General features: G+C 40.1%; 2 protein-coding genes across 2 annotated transcripts in view; one reads left to right on the top strand and one right to left on the bottom strand.

Moving 5' to 3' along the window:
• Nucleotides 1-22,669, bottom strand: part of LOC134614581 (uncharacterized) — a 185,146-nt gene that overhangs the window by 96,445 nt on the left and 66,032 nt on the right. The window contains exons 10-11 of the mRNA XM_063458544.1: nucleotides 12,554-12,750; nucleotides 155-219 (exon numbers count right to left, since the gene is read on the bottom strand). Coding sequence (XP_063314614.1) covers nucleotides 155-219; nucleotides 12,554-12,750 — 262 coding nt within the window. The remainder of the gene's footprint in view (nucleotides 1-154; nucleotides 220-12,553; nucleotides 12,751-22,669) is intronic.
• On the top strand, nucleotides 5,139-6,256 carry LOC134615558 (nuclear migration protein nudC-like). Its single transcript, XM_063460100.1, has one exon. It carries the CDS (start codon nucleotides 5,166-5,168, stop codon nucleotides 6,093-6,095), a length of 930 nt encoding a protein of 309 aa, XP_063316170.1. The 5' UTR covers nucleotides 5,139-5,165; the 3' UTR covers nucleotides 6,096-6,256.

Raw genomic sequence — 22,669 nt, 5'->3', positions numbered from 1 at the left:
CACTGTTGTAATTCTTATGCACAACAAAAATAAAAAAAATTAAAAAAACAAAACAAAAAAAACCTTATGTCATTTAGCAGGATAGTACCAAATAAACCTAAAATGTGAATAATGGAATATAAAGTATTAAGTTGCATGTCAAAAATGACAAAACCTTATAAGATGAAGAAGGGGCTTGTCCTTTTGCACCCTGTACACTGACCAATCCTCCCTCGGCATCTGAGAATTGAAAAAAATATATATGTATATTAGACAGTTTAATAAATTGATAATACATATTCTGTGTGAATAATACAACATACACAATGTGTTTATTTGTTTTAACCTGGTAGACTTTTAGACATTTTAAGATCTACTTTTATTAAATACTTAAGATTAAAGCACAAAACACATTATGACATTATGACATTCCCACATTATAACAATGGATGAATTACTACAAATAAAAAAAAAATGAGCACTCCATCATTTATATAGGATATGTATAATTATATACACATACACACAACAGATCTTCTCTGCCTCTGGTAGATCATCACTAATGATGATCTCCTGGACAATTTAACACTTCACATGGAGAAGTAGTGGGAGGCAGAGCGCATGCACGTCTCATATTTTTAATCAGTGCTTCTCTATAAGAAGTCTGCATTTACTATGAGCAGGCACACAAAGCTAGCAAGGAAACGCACAGACTTAGCTGTCTTATTGACATCTGGAATGGTGCAACCTAGTGCAGACTACTCTTGAAATCGATGCTAGCATAAAAGTAAGAACCATAGGATACTCTGTTAACAACTAAAAACACTCCAGCAAGCTAAAATGCTTTATGGATTTGGAGTGTACTTTAAATTTGCGAGCATTCGCTTTTTGTGAACATCATTGTGTGCCCACTAATTTGACAGTGCTTGACATTTAAATGAAACCAAGTTTCATATTTTTGGTATAATGAATTTGGTTACATGTTTATTTACATTTTATTTTCAAAACATGTCCCATTTAAGGCATGCACATTGGTGGCACATAACTCACTAAGGAGTTTGTGACTAAGTGGCTACTACAAAAGACTGGACATGCACCACTTGCAATACCTTGGGTAGTCTACTTTTGCAAATGGTATGCCATCATGGGGGTAGATCTCATTCCTGGGCTGCCACACGGTCTCAAAGGTAGCATTACTAATCTGGCAAATTTCAATTTGAAAAAAATGCAATGTGCTATATTTGACCCTTTAACTTTCCTAAACACAGTAAAAACTGTTAATGGGGGCTAGTTTTACTCGTGAGACTTTGCTGAATCCAAATATGTGCTTATTTTGCACTGAAAGCTAACATTATTGACATTTACAGCTAAAATTTGAGGCGGAACTACAATTTTATTTTTTTATTTCTCAGTTTTTTTTTTATTTTATTCATAATGAATTATGTTTCATATACTAATATTTGATATGAAATGAAACCCCTGTTTCTCCTGAACAAACTGATATATAATAAGTTTGGGTGCACTTAATATGAAAGAGGTGTATTACAGCTGAACAGACATATAGAGCAAATACCAGTTTTTGTTTACATTTTGTTTTGATCAGAAAGTGTACTATTGACTCTGTTCTGAAGGGGTTAAGTACTCGTGGGTGAATACCGTCATGCCCCGGAGCTTTATTTACATTAATTTTCTTTAATTACTGTAGCACCTTGTCTCAAGTCATCCAATCACAAGTTATCTTCAAGTTTTTTGGTGCAATCATTTGCATATCTCTCGTTAATATATACTGAAGAAAAATAGTTATTCACATTTTTTTTGCATTTTCCTGGTCTTCATTAACAGACTCATCTCTGTTTCCAGTGTACCTACACTTTCATTTTTTGTTTCTTTAGAATTGATGTACTTTTTTATAATTTTTGGTGTGGGTTTTGGGTTCTATGGCTAACAATTTCCCATTTTCTAGTTTAGCCACTTTAACTGCCTTTTTGCAAGCATTATTGGCTTCCTTATATCTATATATAGGATGTCTCTGATTTGTCCAATTCAAATGCTTTAAATGCCCTTTTCTTATTTTAAATTTCTTTATTCACTTTCCCACTAAGCCACATTGGTTTCAATGTGTTTCTTTTATATTAATTACCCAATGGTACATACTGAGAAATGTACCTTTCTAATATTTATTTGAAGAGTTTCCATTTATCCTCAGTGGTTTTTTTTCCCACAAAGGAGTTTATGCCAGTTGATATGTTGTAGAGCTGCCCTAATCTTATTGAAATAGACTTTTTTTTTTAATCCTACATTTTAGTATACCCCACATGCTTTTGCTTTTTTTGAGTTTATTTAAAAAAATTACCATATTGTGATCACAATTTCCCAAATGCTCCCCTACTTAAATGTTGGTAAAAATATCAACATTGTTTGTTATGACGAGATCCAGACAAGCATTCTTTCTAGTAGGTGCTTGTACCAGTTGTAACATGAAGGTGTCATTTAACACATTCAAAAGCCTGATTCCCCTTGCTGAAGTACTAGTCCCTCTATCCCAATTTATGTCCGGGTAATTAAAATCTCCAAAAATGAATGTGTTACCCAGATTTGCAGCTTACCCAATTTGCTCTAACAGCTGTTCTTCCTCATTAATATTTACATTATTTGGTTTATAACATATCCCAACCAATAATTGATTTCCCTTCTTTTGCCCCAAGCAGATATCTACCCATAAAGTTTCCACATTTTCCTCGTCACACTCCATATGCCACCCTTCTTGTTTTTCCTATCCTTCCTAAATAACGTGTACCCATTTAAAGTTAACTGCCTAGTCATGTGTCTCATCCCACCATGTTTCTGTTATGCCTATTATATCATATTGTTTAGTGTATGCTATTGCCTCTAGTTCCCCTATTTTGTTATAAAGGCTTCTTGCATTAGTAAGCATACATTTAATATTATCATGTGTTCTTTGTACTGTTTGTGAATTTGTATCAATCTTACATACCTACTCTGTTCTGAGCTTGCCCCTTCCCCCATCTCCTCCCCCCTTATACTGAGCTAAATCCCATCTCCTTTGTATCCTATATCCATTTTCCAGATTGCTATGACCCTCCCCCCTACTACTAGTTAAAAAATCTCCTCCAACCTTCTAGCCATCCTATTCCCCAGCACAGCAGACCCTCTTCCGTCTAGGTGCAACCCATCACTGATATACAGGTTGTACCCAAGCGCAAAATCGGCCCAGTGCTCTAAAAACCCTAAACCTTCTTTCCTGCACCAAGACTTCAACCACGCATTGACCTCTCTAATCTTCCACTGCCTTTCTGCTGTAGTGCGTGGCACAGACCTTGGAGGTCCTTTTCTTTAGCTTACGTCCTAGTTCCCTGAACTCATTCTTTAAGACCTTTCATTTTCCTCTGACTTTGTCTTTGGTACCAATATGGACCATGATACATGGGTCATCCCCAGCCCCTCCCAATAATCCCTCCACTCTGTCAGCAACATGCCGGACCCGAGCACCCAAGGGAGACAGCAAACTGACCGGTTGAGACGATCAGAATGGCAGATTACCCTATTTACTCTCTTAATAATAGAGTCCCCTACCACCACAAACTGTCTAGCCTTCCTTATACTCTCAACCCCACCCGTACTAGAGGGGCTGTTAGAAGGAACAGCTTCCTGCAGTACAGCTACTCCTGATCTGATGCTCCCAACATCTTCACTCTATTCAGGTTTGTATTTTAAGGGGAGTTACACAAAATAAATACTTGAAAACAAAATGATCAAGTACTTAGTAAGTAAAGCTAATAGTTGTCCCAATTCAGTCTTTCCACACGGTGCAGATCTACTATTAATCTATTTGTTTCACAAAAGATTACTGTCATGGACTAATGCAGAGTTAGTGTCCCCTTGAATTCTATCTTGTAGATCAGATATAAAATAAATAAAAGATTAAAAAGAAAGTGTTTGGACAAAGGAGTTTGCACCGCACATTTGCTACATGTTAATAAAAGTGTAGGCTAAAGAATGATCACTAAGTAGAGGTATGAGCAAACAAAATAACTGTATCCTGCATCCTCAACTTGAATTTTTAATGACCGTTCAATTCCCACATAATTTATATTAAATTAGCACAGTAATAAATATATATAGCTCCCACTAACAAAACAAAACAAATGGCATGATAAACACATTTTAAAAATCCATCCAGCTCCTTCTGGTGTACGTGTCAAAGCACTTAAGTCTAATCTAACTGTCCTCCATCTGCTCTATTTCTTGTCCAAAGAACTTTGAGAAAGTTCATTTGAAAGTTCAATCTAAGTTCAAATGTGCTATGTCAGGTCTTTCTCAAGGTAAAAGTTCATTGGGAGGTTAAAATACATTTTTATAGACAAACATAATAGCATGATAAAATAGCATGATTTTGCTCTGCTTCACCAAGCTATTTGTCAACATAATGATCTTCATTACTCTGCAGAAGACAACCAAATGTTTACATTGCACATCTGCTCCAAACTCTTCAACCTCCTAAAAAAGGTTTATGCTCCTTCTTGAGGTCAATCTGTGGCCACTTCCTTTGTGTTTTGATATAGGTAAGGGACATTTTAAATAGGTCACATTACAACCTGGATTACATTTAACTAATACAACATGACCATGAGGGCAAGAGAATGCAGTGTGGATGTTCTCACTAAGATGGCCTTTTCTGACCTTGCTAGCGGAGATCTTTACCAAAAGAAGTACTCACATGGTCCCTTTGTATTTGTGGTATTTCTGTGATACCCTGTTTTTCAACAGATCAAGAAACAAAATATCACATGGCCACCCTACAAATCATGCAGAAGACCATAATCAACAAAGCATGTCTGGAATGAAAGTGATTTCACCAGCAAAGAGTGGATGCATTCTCACTGAGACCCAGCTACTGATATTTTACATGAATGATTTAGTGAGGAGATATATATATATATATATATATATATATATATATATATATATATATATATATATATATATATATATAAACAGCAAAAGGATAGCACTCTCAGGACTTCCAAAATCAAATAAAACTTAGCTTTTAAAGTCCAAAGTAAAAGATTTACATTTCAGTTTGTCTTGCAAACTTTCATCAGGATAACATTACATAGAAATAAACAATCCTGAGTAGAGCAGCGTGTGGCTGTGTGTGCGGAGCTATGGCTGGGACGGCCGAGGATGAGCGCTTTGACGGGATGCTGTTGGCCATGGCCCAGAAACATGACGGGGGAGTACAGGAGTTGGTGAATACATTCTTCAGTTTCCTGAGGCGGAAGACTGACTTTTTTGTGGGTGGTGAAAGTGGAGCAGCGGAGAAGCTCATCCATGAAGCCTTTAACCACCATAACAAACTTTCTCGTGCCACTCAAGAAAAAATAGAGGCTGAGAAGAGGGAGGCACAAAAGCGGGAACATGTGGTAAAGCAAAAACCAATGGAACGGGTTGAGCCCAGGATCACAGAGCTGACTGATGAAGAAGCAGAGAAACTTCAAAAAGAGATTGATAAGAACAAAGCTGAACAGAAAAATGAGACTGACAAGAGTCCAAACGAAATACAGCAGTTGGAATCCCAAAAGGATGAAGATGAGGATGTAGAAGATGAGAAGGATAAAGGGAAGCTCAAACCAAATTCAGGGAATGGAGCAGACCTTCCCTATTACCGGTGGACACAGACCCTGTCAGAAGTAGATTTAGCTGTACCATTTCCAGTTTCCTTCCGCCTGAAAGGAAAGGATGTGATTGTGGAGATAAGGCGGCGTAGAATGACTGTTGGTCTTAAGGGACAAACCCCAATTTTGGATGGTGAGCTCTGTAATGAAGTCAAAGTTGAAGACTGTTCCTGGTTAATAGAGGATGGAAAAGTGGTGACTGTCCATCTAGAAAAGATCAACACTATGGAATGGTGGAGTCGCATTGTCCAGACAGATCCAGAAATTAACACCAAAAAAATTAATCCAGAGAACTCTAAGCTCTCTGATATAGATGGGGAAACCCGCAGTATGGTAGAAAAAATGATGTACGATCAAAGACAGAAATCAATGGGACTGCCAACTTCAGAGGAGCAAAAAAAAAACTTAAAGATATCTTAAAAAAGTTTATGGAACAACATCCAGAAATGGATTTCTCCAAAGCAAAATTCAGTTGAACCTATTCTCCACAGCCAGTCACTTTACCAAAGAACAGATAAATATTTGGCATGTCCATGTAACTGTTCTGATTTACATTAAAATACAAAGTTGCCTACAAAAAAAAAAAAAAGAAAAGAAATAAACAATCCTATATACCCTTCACCATAAAACACTTAGCCAATAATCTAATTGGTGATCCCTGTAACCGCCATTCTCGAAGTACGACTGGGTCACTAATTGACCTCCATGATGTCAGCGCAATCTAAATTGTGACGTCAGTGGGTAGTAACCATGGCAACCTACCGTCACTCCCGTGCGTCTAAATCGCACAGGGATTGATGGCATAAGAGGAGCATCAAGGGCTGTGTGACAGCACCTGAATGTACTAAGCCATCTAACTATAATGGCAAAAAGAAGCAGGGAATCATCAGAATAAAATCATAATTAAAATTAAAATCATATCAAAGGCTGGTTGCTCCAGAGGCATAACAAAATATAAAGTATATACAGTTTATACAGTTTAAAGCCGTCACTTTGAACATCGTACGGCACAATAGCTGGAAAATACATATGGCAACATATCCCATAACAGTAACATATTAGTTAGTCTCCACTAGGTTAAATATAATCAAACAATAGTAATATTGTGAGAAACTCATATATATATATATATATATATGTGTGTGTATGTGTGTATGTATATAAATATATATATATATATATATATATATATATATATATATATACACAAGAAGGCTGCACTTACCTGGACATGCATACATTATAGTGTGCTGCTGAGGCCAATTTATACAACATACAAAATCCAGCACACTTACTCATTCACTAAACCGTAATTTAAAGTCTCACAGACTGTAATAGTTATAATAACCCTATAATATATGCATGTTCAGGTGAGGGCAGTCCTAGCAATCTTTGGCTTCATTTATTTATATATTTGGGAGTCCAGGCCAACTCCTTGGTTTTGCACCCTCCCTGTCACAGGTTCCTCATTCCAGAACCCTATTTAGTCTTGACATGCAGAGAGTCCCAGGAGGATGTATTTCCCAAGTAAGTTGATTCATCTCATAAGAGCAGGCATTAGGCTGTTCGAGTAGGACTTGCCAAGAATGGGGTACATGAACATTGTGCCATGCTTATGCAATGTATGATCATATACTGTAACTAAACCCCCATTATTTTTTGCCTAGGTGAGGTGTTTTTAAATAAAACTATTACAGTCTGTGAGACTTGAAAACGCTATTTAGTAAATAAGCAAGTGCGTTGGATTTTGTATGTTATATACATTTATTTTTCTCACCCCTCCTGGGTGGTATGTTTATTCCTCATTCTCGGGTCCTCTACCAGAGGCCTGGGAGTTTGAGGGTTCTGCGTCCTGCATTCTTCTGGACAGCGATCTCAGATGTCCCACCTGGAATCTGTTGAAGCCACTCTCCCAACTTGGGAGTCACAGTCCCGAGTGCTCCTATCACAACTGGGACTACTACTTCCTTCACTTTCCACATCCTTTCTAGTTCTTCTTTCAGTCCTTGGTATTTCAACACCTTCTCATGTTCCTTCTTCCTGATGTTATAGTCACTGGGTATTGTCACATCCACCATGACTGCAGTCTTCCATTCCTTGTCTACCACCAGGATGTCGGGTTAGTTGGCCAGCACTTGCTTTTCTGTTTGGATCTTAATGTCCCACAGAATCTAAGCCCTGTCATTCTCGACTACCCTTTGTGGTATCTCCCATGTGAACTTGGCAAGTCCAATCCATATTCTGTGCAGATGTTTTGGTACACAATCCCAGCAACTTGGTTGTGTCTCTTCATCTTGTCTTGCCAAGGAACCTCCTCTTTTTCTGCATCCTCTATCTGTTGAAGTCTCAGGCATTCCCTTAGCAGTTCATCTTTGGGAGCCATATTCGTGATGTACTTGTGGATGCTCTGTTTCATCCAGGGCTGTGGCCTTGACACTCATCAACCTCCTTCCTTCCGGCAGGTGTATAGTCTCTGGGTGCTGGATTTCGGATAGAATCCTCAATTCATATTGAGTAGTTTTCTGGTTTTGACATCCATGGTGATGGCCGGTAGGGCATATGTGTTGATGGCTTGGATCTTGTTCTTGCCATTGAGCTGGGACTTCGGGACCTGTCTGACTCTTTGGCGGTACTTTAATGTTGCTATCCTCCTTGCCTCTTTGTGGTACTCCCAGGTACTTGTAGCTGTTCTCTACATCTTCTATTTGGCCTTCTGGAACTTCAACTCTGTGGGAGGACTGCTCAAGTCTCGAATGATACAGGAACACTCCACACACAGGTCATTGGAAGTACAAAAATGTTTATTATTTGTAGCTATAAAGTCCCAGTGCTTTTATTAATATACATGATACACTGGGCAACAGACGACAAAGGAACAAAGAATATATACCATAAATGACGTATTCCATACATATAAAGAGAATACAAAATCACACCCATATTACAATGATTATTATCCAATTAAGTTTACACTTATCTCTTACATACATTAACTACTAGTAGGCGCTCCTGACATTCCACACATGCGCCTTGGTCCTAGATGTTTACATAGTTCCATGTGAGTGCCTGAGGTTTTTCTTAGACATTCTACAGCGTCTGTCACAACTCCTTCCGTCCTGGTCATCTTCCCTCTTTTTGCTATCATCTGCCCTTACTTCTCTAGCCCAAACGACATTCCGATGTCCTTACTGTATATCCCAGTTAGGTGGATCAGTGAGTCCATGTCTCGCTCATTCTTGGCATACAGCTTGATGTCATCCATGTAGAGTATGTGGCTGATGGTAGCTCCACTCTTGAACCTGTATCCACTCTTCTTAATGATCTGGCTAAGGAGGTTGAGGCCTATGCAGAACAGCATTGGGGATAGTGCATCACCTTGGTATATGCCACATTTGATGTTATTGTCACTTGAGTTATTGTCCTGGAATTGGCTCCTAGAGTTGTTTTACACTTGCCCATTGAGTTCTTGATAAAGGCTCTTATTGTCTTGCTGACCTTGTAGAGAGCCAAGCATTCCAGTATCCATGTGTGTGGCATTGTGTCATAGGCTTTCTTGTAGTCAATCCAGGTCGTACACAGATTGGTCTGTCTGGTCTTAGAATCCCTTGTGACTGCTTGGTCTACCAGTAGTTGGTGTTTTGATCCTCTGGTGTTGTTTCCAATCCCCTCCTGAGTATTGCTCATATATTGACCCCTATGCCCTTGGATCTTGGAGGCTCTGATAGGAGTGACAGGAGTTTCCATGTTGTGGTGAGGCAGGTTATTGGTCGGTAGTTGGATGGTGTTGTTCCCTTGTGAGGGACCTTCATGATCAGTATTGTTCTGCCTTGTTTTAGCCAGGAAATAGCTTGTACATAGTTTGCCTCTAATTTCTTTCACTTTCTCTCTATCACCTTTTCACACAATCTATGTGGATTACAGGGTTAACTGAACTGATGGCGTTTTTTTTTTATATGTCCACGTCATTTATGACATCACTAAATCTCGCTTTCATTTTCCTCACCCTCCAGTGAACACTGTAGCAATGTATACTTAAACGGTTTGAGCATCACTTATTGTTTGTTTTGAAACGTCGACACTGACACTATTGATTTATGAACTTTTGCTGAAATAAAAGCATCTTATCATCATTACGAGTCATGTGAGTGCTCTCCATCGAGGTATTTTATATATATATAAATATATGTCATATTCATATATATACACAATTGTATGGACTGAATGAAAAAGAATTCAAGCTATATCATCTTACAAATGGCACTTACAGATGTTACATACAAAAATCATCTGGAACTACAAAATAATTTCCAGGTGAGAGAGGATATTGTGTATTTCTATCTAGCATTCATTTTTAATCCTCTGGTTTCTTTGGTAGGAGGCCATCAGAATCAGTCATGTGATGACTTGATTTTGTTGGTCTTGTTACCGTTATGAGAGGTTCTTCACCAGGCACTTTTTTGATATTTAAATACATATTGCACGGTACTGTATTTAGACTATATGTGCACCATGGACAGCAGCACTTTTTATTGCTGTTACTTGCTACTGATCAGCCACTTAGAGCAAGCTTGATCAAATCCAAGGGTGGGAATGCAAACTTCCTAAATATAAACGAGCTAAGGTGCAGCTAAGCCAAGCTGGCAAATCCCAAATGACAAAGGCTCGAGTAGAGAGCCAAAAATGTTGCTCTAAGCTTTAATAAAAAATTGCTTACAAGAACCGAGCACATAGCATTGGAAAAGCACAGTAGGGCACCTACACACACTGCACCTATCTCACAGCCTAGTCTGACACACATCTATCCCAATCTTCTATCACTCACAGTTCAATATCCTAGTGTTTAGTAAATAACCATGTTAGTCAATTTCGCCCAGCTAGTCTCATACCTAAACCTAATCACATTCTCCCATCCAATCACTAGTTCTATACACGCATAAACTCACATGTATTCAGACACATATTTCTTCCCTCCAAGTCACATAAAAATAACTTACCACACCTTATCCACCCAGTCACATATGACCATGTAACTAAAATAATCTTGCATCCAGGCAGCATTGACCCATGACACAACACTTATTAGAAGTGTCAATACTATCTAATTTTAAAGCAATGCATTGACTAAGTGTGTCAGCTGGAATGGGACAGGCTTTAGGGCCCTATGGTTTTGATCAAATGATAGTGGGAAAAATATGTTATCTGGAGTGCTAATTCACTGCTCCAGATGGACAAGTCTGAGTCAGGTGCCTATCAGGAGATGACTACCTCTGAGCTTTTATGGTGAATGAAGATTATTAGCCTATCATAATAAGGCATATCTAGTTTTATGCTGTTTATTTCTCTTCTAATAGAATATGAATATTAACCTAAACACGTAACCTAAAAACTCATGATTCCCAACGTCAAATTTCCTAGAAAATATTAACATGTTCCTTCTAAGCCACCCTGAGGGTTTAAGCTATAGTACAAGAACACTTACATCACATAATGCTCATTACAAAAGCTCTTGATTAGCTCTTGAAAGCTATGATTATAACTATACTCCGAAATAGTACTTTCCGCCAATTCCACTTCTTAGCTGCTGGGGAGGGTGCCTGAAACATTTCTGCCCCAGTCGCTGAAGCTTGTCTGGGGTCTCTCTGGAGCTCTACCACCTAACCAGGCAGCAGCTCTCCTTTCAGGCAAGTATTATCCTCCTACCTATTCCTTTGCAGCCCTCCTTCCAGGCAGGTATCCACCTATGCCTGCACTGTGATAGCTTCTGTCTTTACAAAGACCCTTGCGGCCCTCAGGCTTAGTTATTTTTTTTACTTGTACCGCGTTAGAAAGATAATGTAGCCAGCCAACAGGTCCGAAGACTCTGTTACTGGGATCCCTAAAATCCTCAGAAGGCACACATTTTCAAAAGGAACTCACATACAAAACGTTATTTTGAACTAGAACTAGTCTTTGGGAGACTAGACCTTAAACATGTGGTGACAACCATAAAAAAATACAAATATATAGAACATTGTAGAACAAGCAATTGTAATAAATACATGGACTATATAATGCAAGTAACATTTTCAAGCACACTAAGTAAGTATATATCACTATAAGTAATAATATATACATTTAACTACTTATTTTGTTGCCCTCATTTGCATGCAAGCATTATGCAAATGTTCTCACTTCTAGTCAGTCAGCAGAGGGCACTGCAAAGTTATAAAGTAACAATGTATACTTTGTACATTGATTGCTGCTGTCATACACCTCTTTCTGGCACCAGGCCCATAGTCTGTGGGCAAGAGGCTGGTCCTCAAGTCTCTCCAAAAGGCCCTGGCATGGGAGCTTCTGTCACAATAACTACTAAGATCACTTGCTCTTTTTTTCATTACATTACTCAATAATTCGCATTCCACTATATCTGGGGGTATTGGTATTATCATATCTAAACCCAGCTTCTCTGAAACATCTTTATATCTTCCCCTTTCATCTCCCCTGCACCCTCCTTCAACCACAGATCAAAACCTAGATGTAATGGCTGACAATTCCCTCTTTTTTTAAACTTGCATCTTCTCCCTCCTCTTTTTACAACATAAAAAAAAAAAAATTCATCTAATTATAATCTTAGTTCAGGAAACAAAAAGATCATATTAAATAATCTACAAATGAAACCTACTGCAGAAGCATAGAATGCCTCCAGGAATGAATGCAATTGTATTATATAATCTAAAGTATATATCTGAAAATTAAGAAAATAAAATAATCTTACTTATATATAAAAAGAATGCATTTGCACATGCCAAATCATCCATGCTACATACACTATGAACTACTGGGTGATTGTTTCTTATTTTAGTTCATATACATTTTTTTCAAGATTCAAATTGGAATACCTTGAATTTCAGAAATAGAAACATGGGAAAAATCACAGGATACATCAGGAAGATGGTAATTTTTGGGATCTCCAATTTCATAGACTAATTGTTCGGCAACTGTGCCAAAAGATATTAGTCCTCCCGTTTGCGGTGGTTTGGATATGGAGAAATTCCCATCAGCGGTACATTGCACTATTGGGAAACCAATGTTGTGCCTGGTGAAAAAGATAAATAAATAAAGACTAGGTTTAGACATATATTTAAGCAGTATTTGAGGAATATCGTTATCAAACAGATGATTACAGTACACAGTGGGTCAAAATGATGATTTGAGAAACAGTTAATAAATAATGTCACAAAATCATGGGAACTGTAGATATACAACTGCTGGAGATCAAACTTTTGGCCAACTCTAGCTCATATAAATAGCAAAGGTGCTCTTATTAAAGTTAATCATCTTTACACCATATGTACAAATATAAAAAAGAAACTTGTCAAAAATTCTACATTCATACCATAAATTTTTTTGTCTACAAAATTAAGATTAAGGAACAGTGCACACGTACAGAAAAAAAACCTATTTTGGGGCGGGGCCTGACTGGCTAACCGAGCGGACGCACATGTTATGAGCTCCTGAGCGAAACCGATGGAAAACGCAACTGACCGCAGCCAAGCAGTAGGTTTTCACCGCACAACCCACGGGCTGAAAAGGGGGGGACCGTGCTGATCCGAAAGACACCAAACTTGGAGCCGTCCGGGTTTGGACCGCCAGCCTTTACCCTACTGGGGCCTACAAGCCTATCAGGTGCAGGATAGACGGCCGCTCTCCAGCGCCGACCTCTGATAAGTAGAGCGGACACCTGCATCCCCCCCCATTAGGACGGGGGGGGGGGAATCCCGGTCCCGGGAGGCCCTCCACGACTACACTAACTGCTTCTCGAGTATCATAGCAGAGCAGCACCCAAGATGGCAGATCGCGCAAACAACCCCACTACTGAGGCCTACCTAGCAGCCTCCCAAGCACGGCTGAATCTTATCTTTGAAAGGTTTTGGGCACGATTGGAGGCACGGCTGGAGGGCACACCGATCCCCAACCGACACACATCTGAACCTGCAAAATCACAGTCCCACTTGCACAGTCCCGCCAAGCACCCAAAGCCAGCAGGCACGCAGACGAACCTGCTGCGCCCCCGCAAGAAGAAGCCGCGAACGCTGAGAACACACAAGCCGATCACCCCACGGAGGCTTGCATATCTCAAGGGAAAGCGCGTGGTGATGGGTAGCAAAGACAGGAGACAAGCTACCGGGACTCTGACATACACAGCCCCACAAAATGGCAGACCGGAGAGCAGGAGCACCACAAGGCACCCAAGCACAGTACAGCCTCATGTCTCTGCGAAAAGTACACACCTGCATGACACCCCAGCATCGACGATCTGGTGTACCCAATTCTAGAGCATTGGCAGATCTGGGATCGGCTGACCCCAGGATCCTATGGGTCATGGGGACAGATCCTGAACCCCCCCCGGCTATTACTGAGACTGACTTCATTACAAGCTGATACCCCCCATACGCACACAAACTTGCCTTGCTTGTCTAGTTTTATTTCATCTTCTATATGCACCCTAGTCATTGCTCTCCCCGCTGACAGTATCACAGCGACCCGGCTGATACCCTCCATGTCTCCCATCCCTCTAGCTAGTCACTCACACAAGCTAGGGTTCATGCTCCCAGCAGATTTTTGAACATAACTAGCACTGAATTCTTGATGATGTTAACATGTACCCTCTACTCACCAGCGAATAGGTCTATCTAACCTGTACTAAGGGTCTCCCACCATTATTAACTTGTCTAGCATGCTTCAACCTGTTTCAAAATATGTTTAAAAAAGTGCAATTCCTTTATGTGCCATAACACTGTACCAACGATGTATACGCTTGTCAATGTTGTTGTGGCATAACAAGCCTGTATGTTAACCTTTGCACACAAAAATAAAGAATTTAAAAACAAAAACAAAAAACTATTTTTAATTTTTCCAAGTTTACTTACTATGTTTGCTAACATAGGTGATTTTAAGGGGCTTTAAAACTGTATATTTCTTGTGTGTGTGCGCTGTTTTTATATATATATATATATATATATATATATATTGTTCTTTATGGCAGCACCACTAGTAAGAAATGCTTTTTCCGGGTGTGCCCCAATTTCCCTTTTTTTCTATTTTGTTTTGTCTACAGTCATACATGACCTAAAATCAATGTGACTTAGTGGCTCAAAAATACTTACAAAAAAATAATCTTCCAACATAACCATTTAAAAACAGAGTTACACATGAGATGTGGCCCCATGCAGGGTGATAATGATGTGATCTAGCTTGTTGTCTGGGGTCAATTCCCATTTGTTCACAGATGCAGGACAATCTGACAATGAACAAAATCTGAACAGTCAAGATTAGGGAAAGTTAGGGGTCATGGCATGACTTGACTAAAGGGACATTGCAAGGGACAGTCCAGACTGCAATAATAATAATAATTACTCTGGCTTTTGTGTTTCCAGGATATACCTATTCTGCTCAGGTCCGGATTAGCATAGGGGCTACTCACTACTCTTAGGGTTGCCAGGTATTTCTCATGTATTTCTTATGGTTGCCAGGTATTTCTCAAAAGTATTTCTCAGTTATTTGAGGCTGCCTAGCCGGTGCCGGTATAAACAGAGTATAAACAGAGATTATTCTGCAATACGAGCGCCGACCAGAAGGGGTCGCTGTTTGTGTGGAGAGGGGCAGGGATAAGAAGTTACAGCATATCCCTCCCTGCCTCTCTGTACTCACTGATCCGTGGGGGGAGCAGCTCTGCACAGAGAGGCCAGACAGCAGCTGCGAGACATGGGGACGGTGAGAGACTTGGGGATGCTGAGACACTGGTAGACATAGGGACACAGGGGAACATGGGGACCCTGAGACACTAGGTACACAGTGGTCACATGTCTCCCAGTGGCCCCTAGTCTCTGTGTCCCCATGTCTCCCAGCCAGTGTCCCTAGTGTCTCAGTGTCCCCATGTCTCACAATGTCCCTGGTGTCTGTGTCCCTAGTCTCCCAGAGTCCCCTAGTGTCACAGAGTCCCCATGTCTCTCCCAGAGTCTGTGTCCCCATATCTCACAGTGTCCCCTAGTGTCCTAGTGACATCGGGACACTTGGAGAAATGGGGATACAAACACTAGGGGACACTGGGTGACATGGGGACACTAGGAGACACTGAGATACATGGGGACACTGGGGGATACAGGGAGACATGGGGACACTGGGCGACTTTTAGACCTGGGAGACATGAGGCACTCCCAGTGTCCCCATGTCTCCCAGTCAGTGTCCCTAGTATCTCAGTATCCCCATGTCTCCCAGTGTCCCTGGTGTCTCTCAATGTCCGTAGTGTGCCAGTGTCCCTAGTGTCTCAGTGTTTCCTAGTCTCCCAAAGTCTCCCAGTGTCTGTGTCCCAATGTCTCCCAGTGTCCCCATGTCTCCAAGTGTCTCAGTGTCCCCTAGTATAAAAGGAAAAAAATCTCAGGCACTCACTGTGATAGAGTTAAGCAGGTTTATTGGACACCGCAACGTTTTGACCTGCACCCAGGTCTTTATCAAGTCTCCAGTGTCCCCTATATATCACAGTGTCCCCTATGTATCACATTGTCTCAGTGCCCCATGTCTCCCAGTGTCCCCTCGTGTCTCAGTCACCCAGTGTCCCCATGTCTCCCAGGGATACATGGGGACACAGACACTAAGGGACTGGCGCTTAGGAGGTAGGACTGTTTTAGTGTTTTTGGTCAATAAGATTTTGTAATTAGGCACATCATAATTGCCAGCACCAGGCCCACTGGGCTCTTAATCTGGCCCTGATTCTGCTTCCTATCGCTAAACTTGAAGCATGTGCTATTTTGGGGTGTAGTTGGGCTTTTATTTTAAAATGAATGTCTGTTTTATTGTAGATAATTTTGTTACATGGACCGAAAATCAAGATTTCTAGGGTTTTAACATTTATACTTTCATATTACATTATACGTTTATACATTAATATTAAACATTTTACTTTTTTTTTTTTTTTTAATACCAGGTAAAAAAAAAAGGCAGGCCAGAGAGGTCCTTAGAGACTCATAGCCACAGCCAATACTCAGGTATTTCCTGATATTTTTTTTATTATTGTCCTATTATTCCAAAATCTGTCATTCTATATCATTTGTGATAGTGGCACTATAATCTGGTAGTTTTAATCAATGTATTGCAATTTGACACCTGAACCATAATAAGCCTGCCAATATAAACTGTAATTTTAAATAATAACAACAACCAGCAAAAGCAAAAAACATGACCTGTATTATAACCATAAAGAACTACAAACGTTTATAGAGGAAACAAAACTGAGAACTGTTGCAAATCATTATGTATAATATTTTGGAGCTTGTTGACTTTTAAAAAGATTGCTTTAGACTGTGTGCTTGGGTCAAAACTTTCCCTTACACATCATTAAATTCCATCAAAAATTGCCGGTGGATCCTCAATGTCTAGATGTATATTTAGTAGCATGTATTTTACCCCCCCTCTAGTTATGTTTAGCAATTTTAATCTTAACTGAGACAATTTTCACATCATGTTCTTAATGCACATGGATAAGCACTGCAAGCTTTTAAAATATGTTTTCCAAAGTTTTTCAAAACAGTTTTGCTTTTCATGGATTTTTTAGCCCCTTAAGGACCGGCCTGTTTTTGCGATGTTTGTACGTTAAGGACCAGAGCAGTTTTAACACTTTTGTGGTGTTTGTGTTTAGCTGTAATTTTCCGCTCTCTCATTTACGGTTCCCATACAAGTTATATATTGTTTTTTTCACGACAAGAAGGGCTTTCTTTACATACCAGTATTTATATTATGTCATATATTGTATTTAAAAAAAATAATAAAATATGGTGAAAAATAAAAAAAAAAACATGTTTTTGGACTTTTACTTGAAAAATCTTTTACTTATCTACAAAAGCTAATGAAAAAAACTGCTAAATAGATTCAAAATTTTGTCCCGGTTTAAAAACACCCAGTGTTTACATGCTTTATTGCTTTTTTTTGCAAGTTATAGGTCTATAAATACAAGTAGGAAATTGCTGTTTCAATATATATATATTTTAAATGTATCAATAGTGACATTGTTACACCGTTATCTGTCATAAATCCCCGAAACACACCTAACATGTACATATTTTTTAAAGTAGACAACCCAGGGTATTCAAAATGGGGTATGTCCAGTCTTTTTTGGTAGCCACCTAGTCACAAACACTGGCCAAAGTTAGCATTTATATTTGTTTGTGTGTTAAAAATGCAAAAAACGCTAACTTTGGCCGGTGTTTGTGACTAAGTGGCTACTAAAAAAGGCTGAACATACCCCATTTGCAATACCTTGGGTTGTCTTCTTTTGCAAATGGTATGCCATCATGGGGCTAATTCTCATTCCTTGGCTACCATACGCTCTCAAAGGCAACCTAACCAATCTGACAAATTTCAATAAAAAAAAAAAAGTTAAATCAAGCCTTATATTTGACCCTGTAACTTTCACAAACACTATAAAACCTCTACATGTGGGGTACTGTTATACTCAGGAGACTTCGCTGAACACAAATATTAGTGTATCAGAACAGTAAAATATATCACAGCAATAATATCCTCAGTGAAAGAGCTGTTTGTGTGTGAAAAATACAAAAAACTTCACTTTCACTGACAATATCATCGTTGTGATATGTTTTACTGTTTTGAAACACTAATATTTGTGTTCAGCGAAGTCTCCCGAGTAAAACAGTACCCCCATGTACAGGATTTAGGGTGTCATAGAAAGTTACAGGGTTAAACACAGTGCTAGCAAATTAAATTATCTGGACTTTTGGCCTGGGTTGGCAGGCAGGTCCCTCAAATTGCAATCATTAAAATTACTTAAGGGGGGCGGAGTCTGGCAGCCGATCAGACAAGACGCAGGGTGGATGGGCTCCGTGGATACCCAGTGTTACCCAACGAATAACGGCCACCCAACCCCTAAAAATTACACCAAGGCGACCCAGAACGGCAATGGGGAGGAAGACAAAAAAACAAAAACCAAACCGACCCGCACAGGGAACCAGCATACGAGATCTCTTCCACAACGCGCAAGGGGCCTACGGCCCCAAGATGGCCGCCGACCTCGAAGATTTTTCCGACTCCTCGGGGGACTTCTATCCAGAGGATGCCACTATCAGCTTACCTCCAGAGAGACCCCAACAACCAACACCAAGCCCAGCAGCAGAACCGGTCACGGCAACGCTACTGAAGACTCTCCTGGGAGATCTGCAAAAAACTCTCCAGGCAGACGTCGCACAGCTACGCACGGACCTCGCGGGCCTAGTGAACCGCATCGACGCGGCCGAAGCTACCTCCACGAGGCAAACACAAGATATTGCACAGCTCAAGCAGGAAATCCAGGCTCTTAAACAAAAGCAGGCCAAAACCGACCAGCACTTCGCGGCAATGGAGGATGCCAGGCGCCGCAACAATTTAAAGATACGTGGAATTACAGAGGATATCCCAGAAGAAGAAATCCCTCACCTCTTGAGACGCCTATCGGGCACCTTACTGACACCTAAACAAGCCAGGAACATTGGCTTTGAGGCAGCCTTCCGGATCCCGAAACCCCGGCGAGCCCCTGAGGCGGCCCCCCGAGACCTAGTGGTGAGATATAAAAGCCCGACAGACAAGATGGCGGTACTGGCAGCCCTGAAGGGATCCACCACCTACACCTTTGAAGGCATGACACTAGCCTTCTACGCGGATCTGTCCGGGGAGACCCTACAATGGCGCAGGTCCCTACAACCCCTCACCTCACTGCTGCGGGGCAAGCAAATTACTTACCGCTGGCGCACACCGCGCACGCTACGAATCCAACATGACAACCAGACATACTCCATTTCAGACATCCAGGAAGCAACCGCCTTACTGCCCCAACTGGGCCTACCCACGGAGGGGCTGTCATTCACAGCTACGCCTGCACAAACAACGGCAGCACCGAGATGGGACCCGACGAAGACGGTCCCCTTCATCCCACGGGGAAAGGGGAAAGCCGCACTTACAGCACCCGCCACCTGAGGGCAGATCATAACTCCCCTCCCGCAGGACAATACACCTGGTTTATTGTTGTTACCCTCCCCACCCGAAGGCGAAACGCAACCCAAGGACTGGCCTATAAGGCCCCTGTAAAGGACTACTTCACAGTTAGAGGTGCCTCAATTACTTGTTGCATACACGTCCGATATATACCGGTACCTTGCACACACGATATTAGGGGGTTCAAAACTTCAGGGCATACCCCATATAACACACCCGCAAAAGAAACACCACACAGCCCACCAACAGTAGTTACACTCGCAACCACAGAGACTGGGCCAACTAAAACCCATCCACTTATTCTTGCTCATACCCCCCTCCCCCCACCCCCGGGTCACAGGGGCTACTAAACCCACATGGCAGGCCAAAAGCCACCCGACTCCCTAAGACCACATACATCAGACATCGGGACTGCCATGTTTCCAGGAGATAACAAGCCAAGGCATACACCAGCAAATAAGAGACACGCTCACGACTTCACACAACTAGGCCATCGCTCTCCATACGACCTACACCTAGCCACCACTTCTTGTATGCCTCCAGAAACAACATAACTTAATTAAATATAAAATTGTGCAGTCTAAGCAAAGCCATATCATTGACCACAGTTGAATGTTATTATTGCGCTTGAAACAGCTGTTGTGGCAGTTCAGGCATGTCTGTTACTGTTTGCACATGAAAAATAAAGAATTAAAAAAAAATAAAAAAAATTACTTAATTAGGTAAAAATATTACATAAATATGCACGTAGAATTTTAATATATATACATATTTATATATTTGACGTCTACGTGTATATTTATGAAATTATTTATGTAATTATGTATGTGGACATATGTATATTTCGTATTATTTGTATTTATTTATTTATACATAGATATACGGTATATATCATTACATTCTAAGTGTACTTTGATATAAATATATATATATATATCAATAACAAAATACTGTTAGAATAAAATTGCATATATATATATAATTTTTTTGTAATTATTAAAAATGATTTTTATTTTTTGTTATTTATTTTTATTAACATATTATTTGTATTTTATAATAATATATATACCATATATATAGTTATTATATATATTGTATATATTTGTGTGTAATTTAAATATAAGTGTATTTTTATATTAATATACGTATATATAAATATAAAAATACACATAGTGTGACATTATATATATGATATATATACATATATTATATATAGGTATATATAGATATAATACATGTACCGTATATATATCATATATATATACACATATTATTTTTTATTTTTTTACACTGATTTTTTTTTTTTACACTTTATTTTATGATTTTACAGATGCAGGGAGACTGCCTGTCAGCACTATTGCGGTCATGTGATCGAGTGATCACATGGCCGTGGGGTCCTGATCTGCCGAGGGGGGACTGCCCGGGCAGACAGGCAGTCCCCCTGGACCGGGAGGAGAGGAGAGCTGATCGCCGCCGTGGGACCGACGGCGATCAGGTAAGTAGCCCCTGACCGTTATGACGGTTCAGGACCGTCAGCGGTCCAAACGCACATTTTACCGCTGACGGTCCTGAACAGTCAGCGGTCCTTAAGGGGTTAAACAGCCTGAAGGATTTTCAGAAAACAATTTTCAGAAAATGAATTTTATCTTTAAAGGGACACTATAGGCGCCCAGACCACTTCAGCTCATTGAAGTGGTCTGGGTGCAATGTCTCATGTCCCTTAACCCTACAGTGGTAATTACTGCAGTCTCAGGGTTAACGCCACTAGAGGAACTTCCGGGTGGTTAGGTGACCAAAAGTCGCCTATATGATACTGGATGTCCTTACGCTGTGCTTGAGGACATCCAGCGTCAATCAAATCCCAATAGGAAAGCATTGAAACAATGCTTTCCAATAGGGAATCCTAATTTAAGCGCGGCACTTGCCGTGCATGCACTTTAGGTCTCCCCTGCCAGCTGATGGCAAGGGAAGAGCATGGGCGGAGCCTGACCCAGCGCCAAGTGACATCGGCGCTGGATTCACGTAAGTTACTGAAAGGGTTTTAAACCCTTCAGCGTCGCGAAAGGGTGGTGCGCGGAAGTGGGCACTGTAGGAACCTGCCACTACAGAATACCTTTAATCATAGCTTTATACTTAGGTTAACACTGAAAATCATTTGCAAAAGGTCACCGTGCTTCTGCTGTGAGAGGTATTTGTTTTCACTCACAACAGGTGATGTACAACTTAAAGGAACACTCCTTTAAGCACCATAACTACTTCACATCATTGAAGTGGTTATGGTAACTGGAGTCCCAGGTGCCAGCTCATGGTTCAGTGGACAGTAATTTAACTGTTTAACACTGAACAACACTTAACACTGTCCCCAGCCGCCTGCTATCCAGCCCCTGCTGGAGGTATAACCGGAGAGCTATAGATGTAGTAACTCTGTGGTGAGCAGAAAATATATATATAAACAATATGATATACAAAAGCATAGCATCTGTAAACCCAGAACAGATAGCCAATTATTTTGATTAGAATAATATTTTACATTAAAAAAAAACCCTCAAATATTCATGAAAATAATAACAGTATCAAAAAGTTTTGTCAACATACAATAGTATATACCAGATAATGCCACAAATATATGTTGGTATATTGCTCCACAATAGATAGTCAAAGTGAACCTAATATAGTAAAAGGAATATACAAAAGTGTGCCAAACGCAAAATTCTGCTTTAATGGTTAGAAATATCGATAAAACCAACTGTACCAATATAAACAAACAATATCCCACAAATACAAAACACATACTATCAGATAAGCTCATTGAGCAGGGCTCTCAACCCCTCTGTTCCTGTGTATCCATTTGTCTGGTTACAATTACATGTCTGTTAGTCCACCCATTGTACAGCGCTACAGAATTTGTTGGTGCTATATAAGTAATAAAATAATGATGTTAATAATAATAATGATGTTAATAATAATAATAGCCA

This window comes from Pelobates fuscus, chromosome 6, assembly GCF_036172605.1.
Source record: "Pelobates fuscus isolate aPelFus1 chromosome 6, aPelFus1.pri, whole genome shotgun sequence".
NCBI lineage: Eukaryota > Metazoa > Chordata > Amphibia > Anura > Pelobatidae > Pelobates > Pelobates fuscus.
Note: the sequence above shows the minus strand (reverse complement) of the source record. Positions and strands in the feature narration are given on the sequence as shown.

Bases quoted from the DNA above. Each gene is read 5' to 3' on its own strand.
- LOC134615558 (XM_063460100.1), top strand. From the start codon at position 5,166: ATGGCTGGGACGGCCGAGGATGAGCGCTTTGACGGGATGCTGTTGGCC.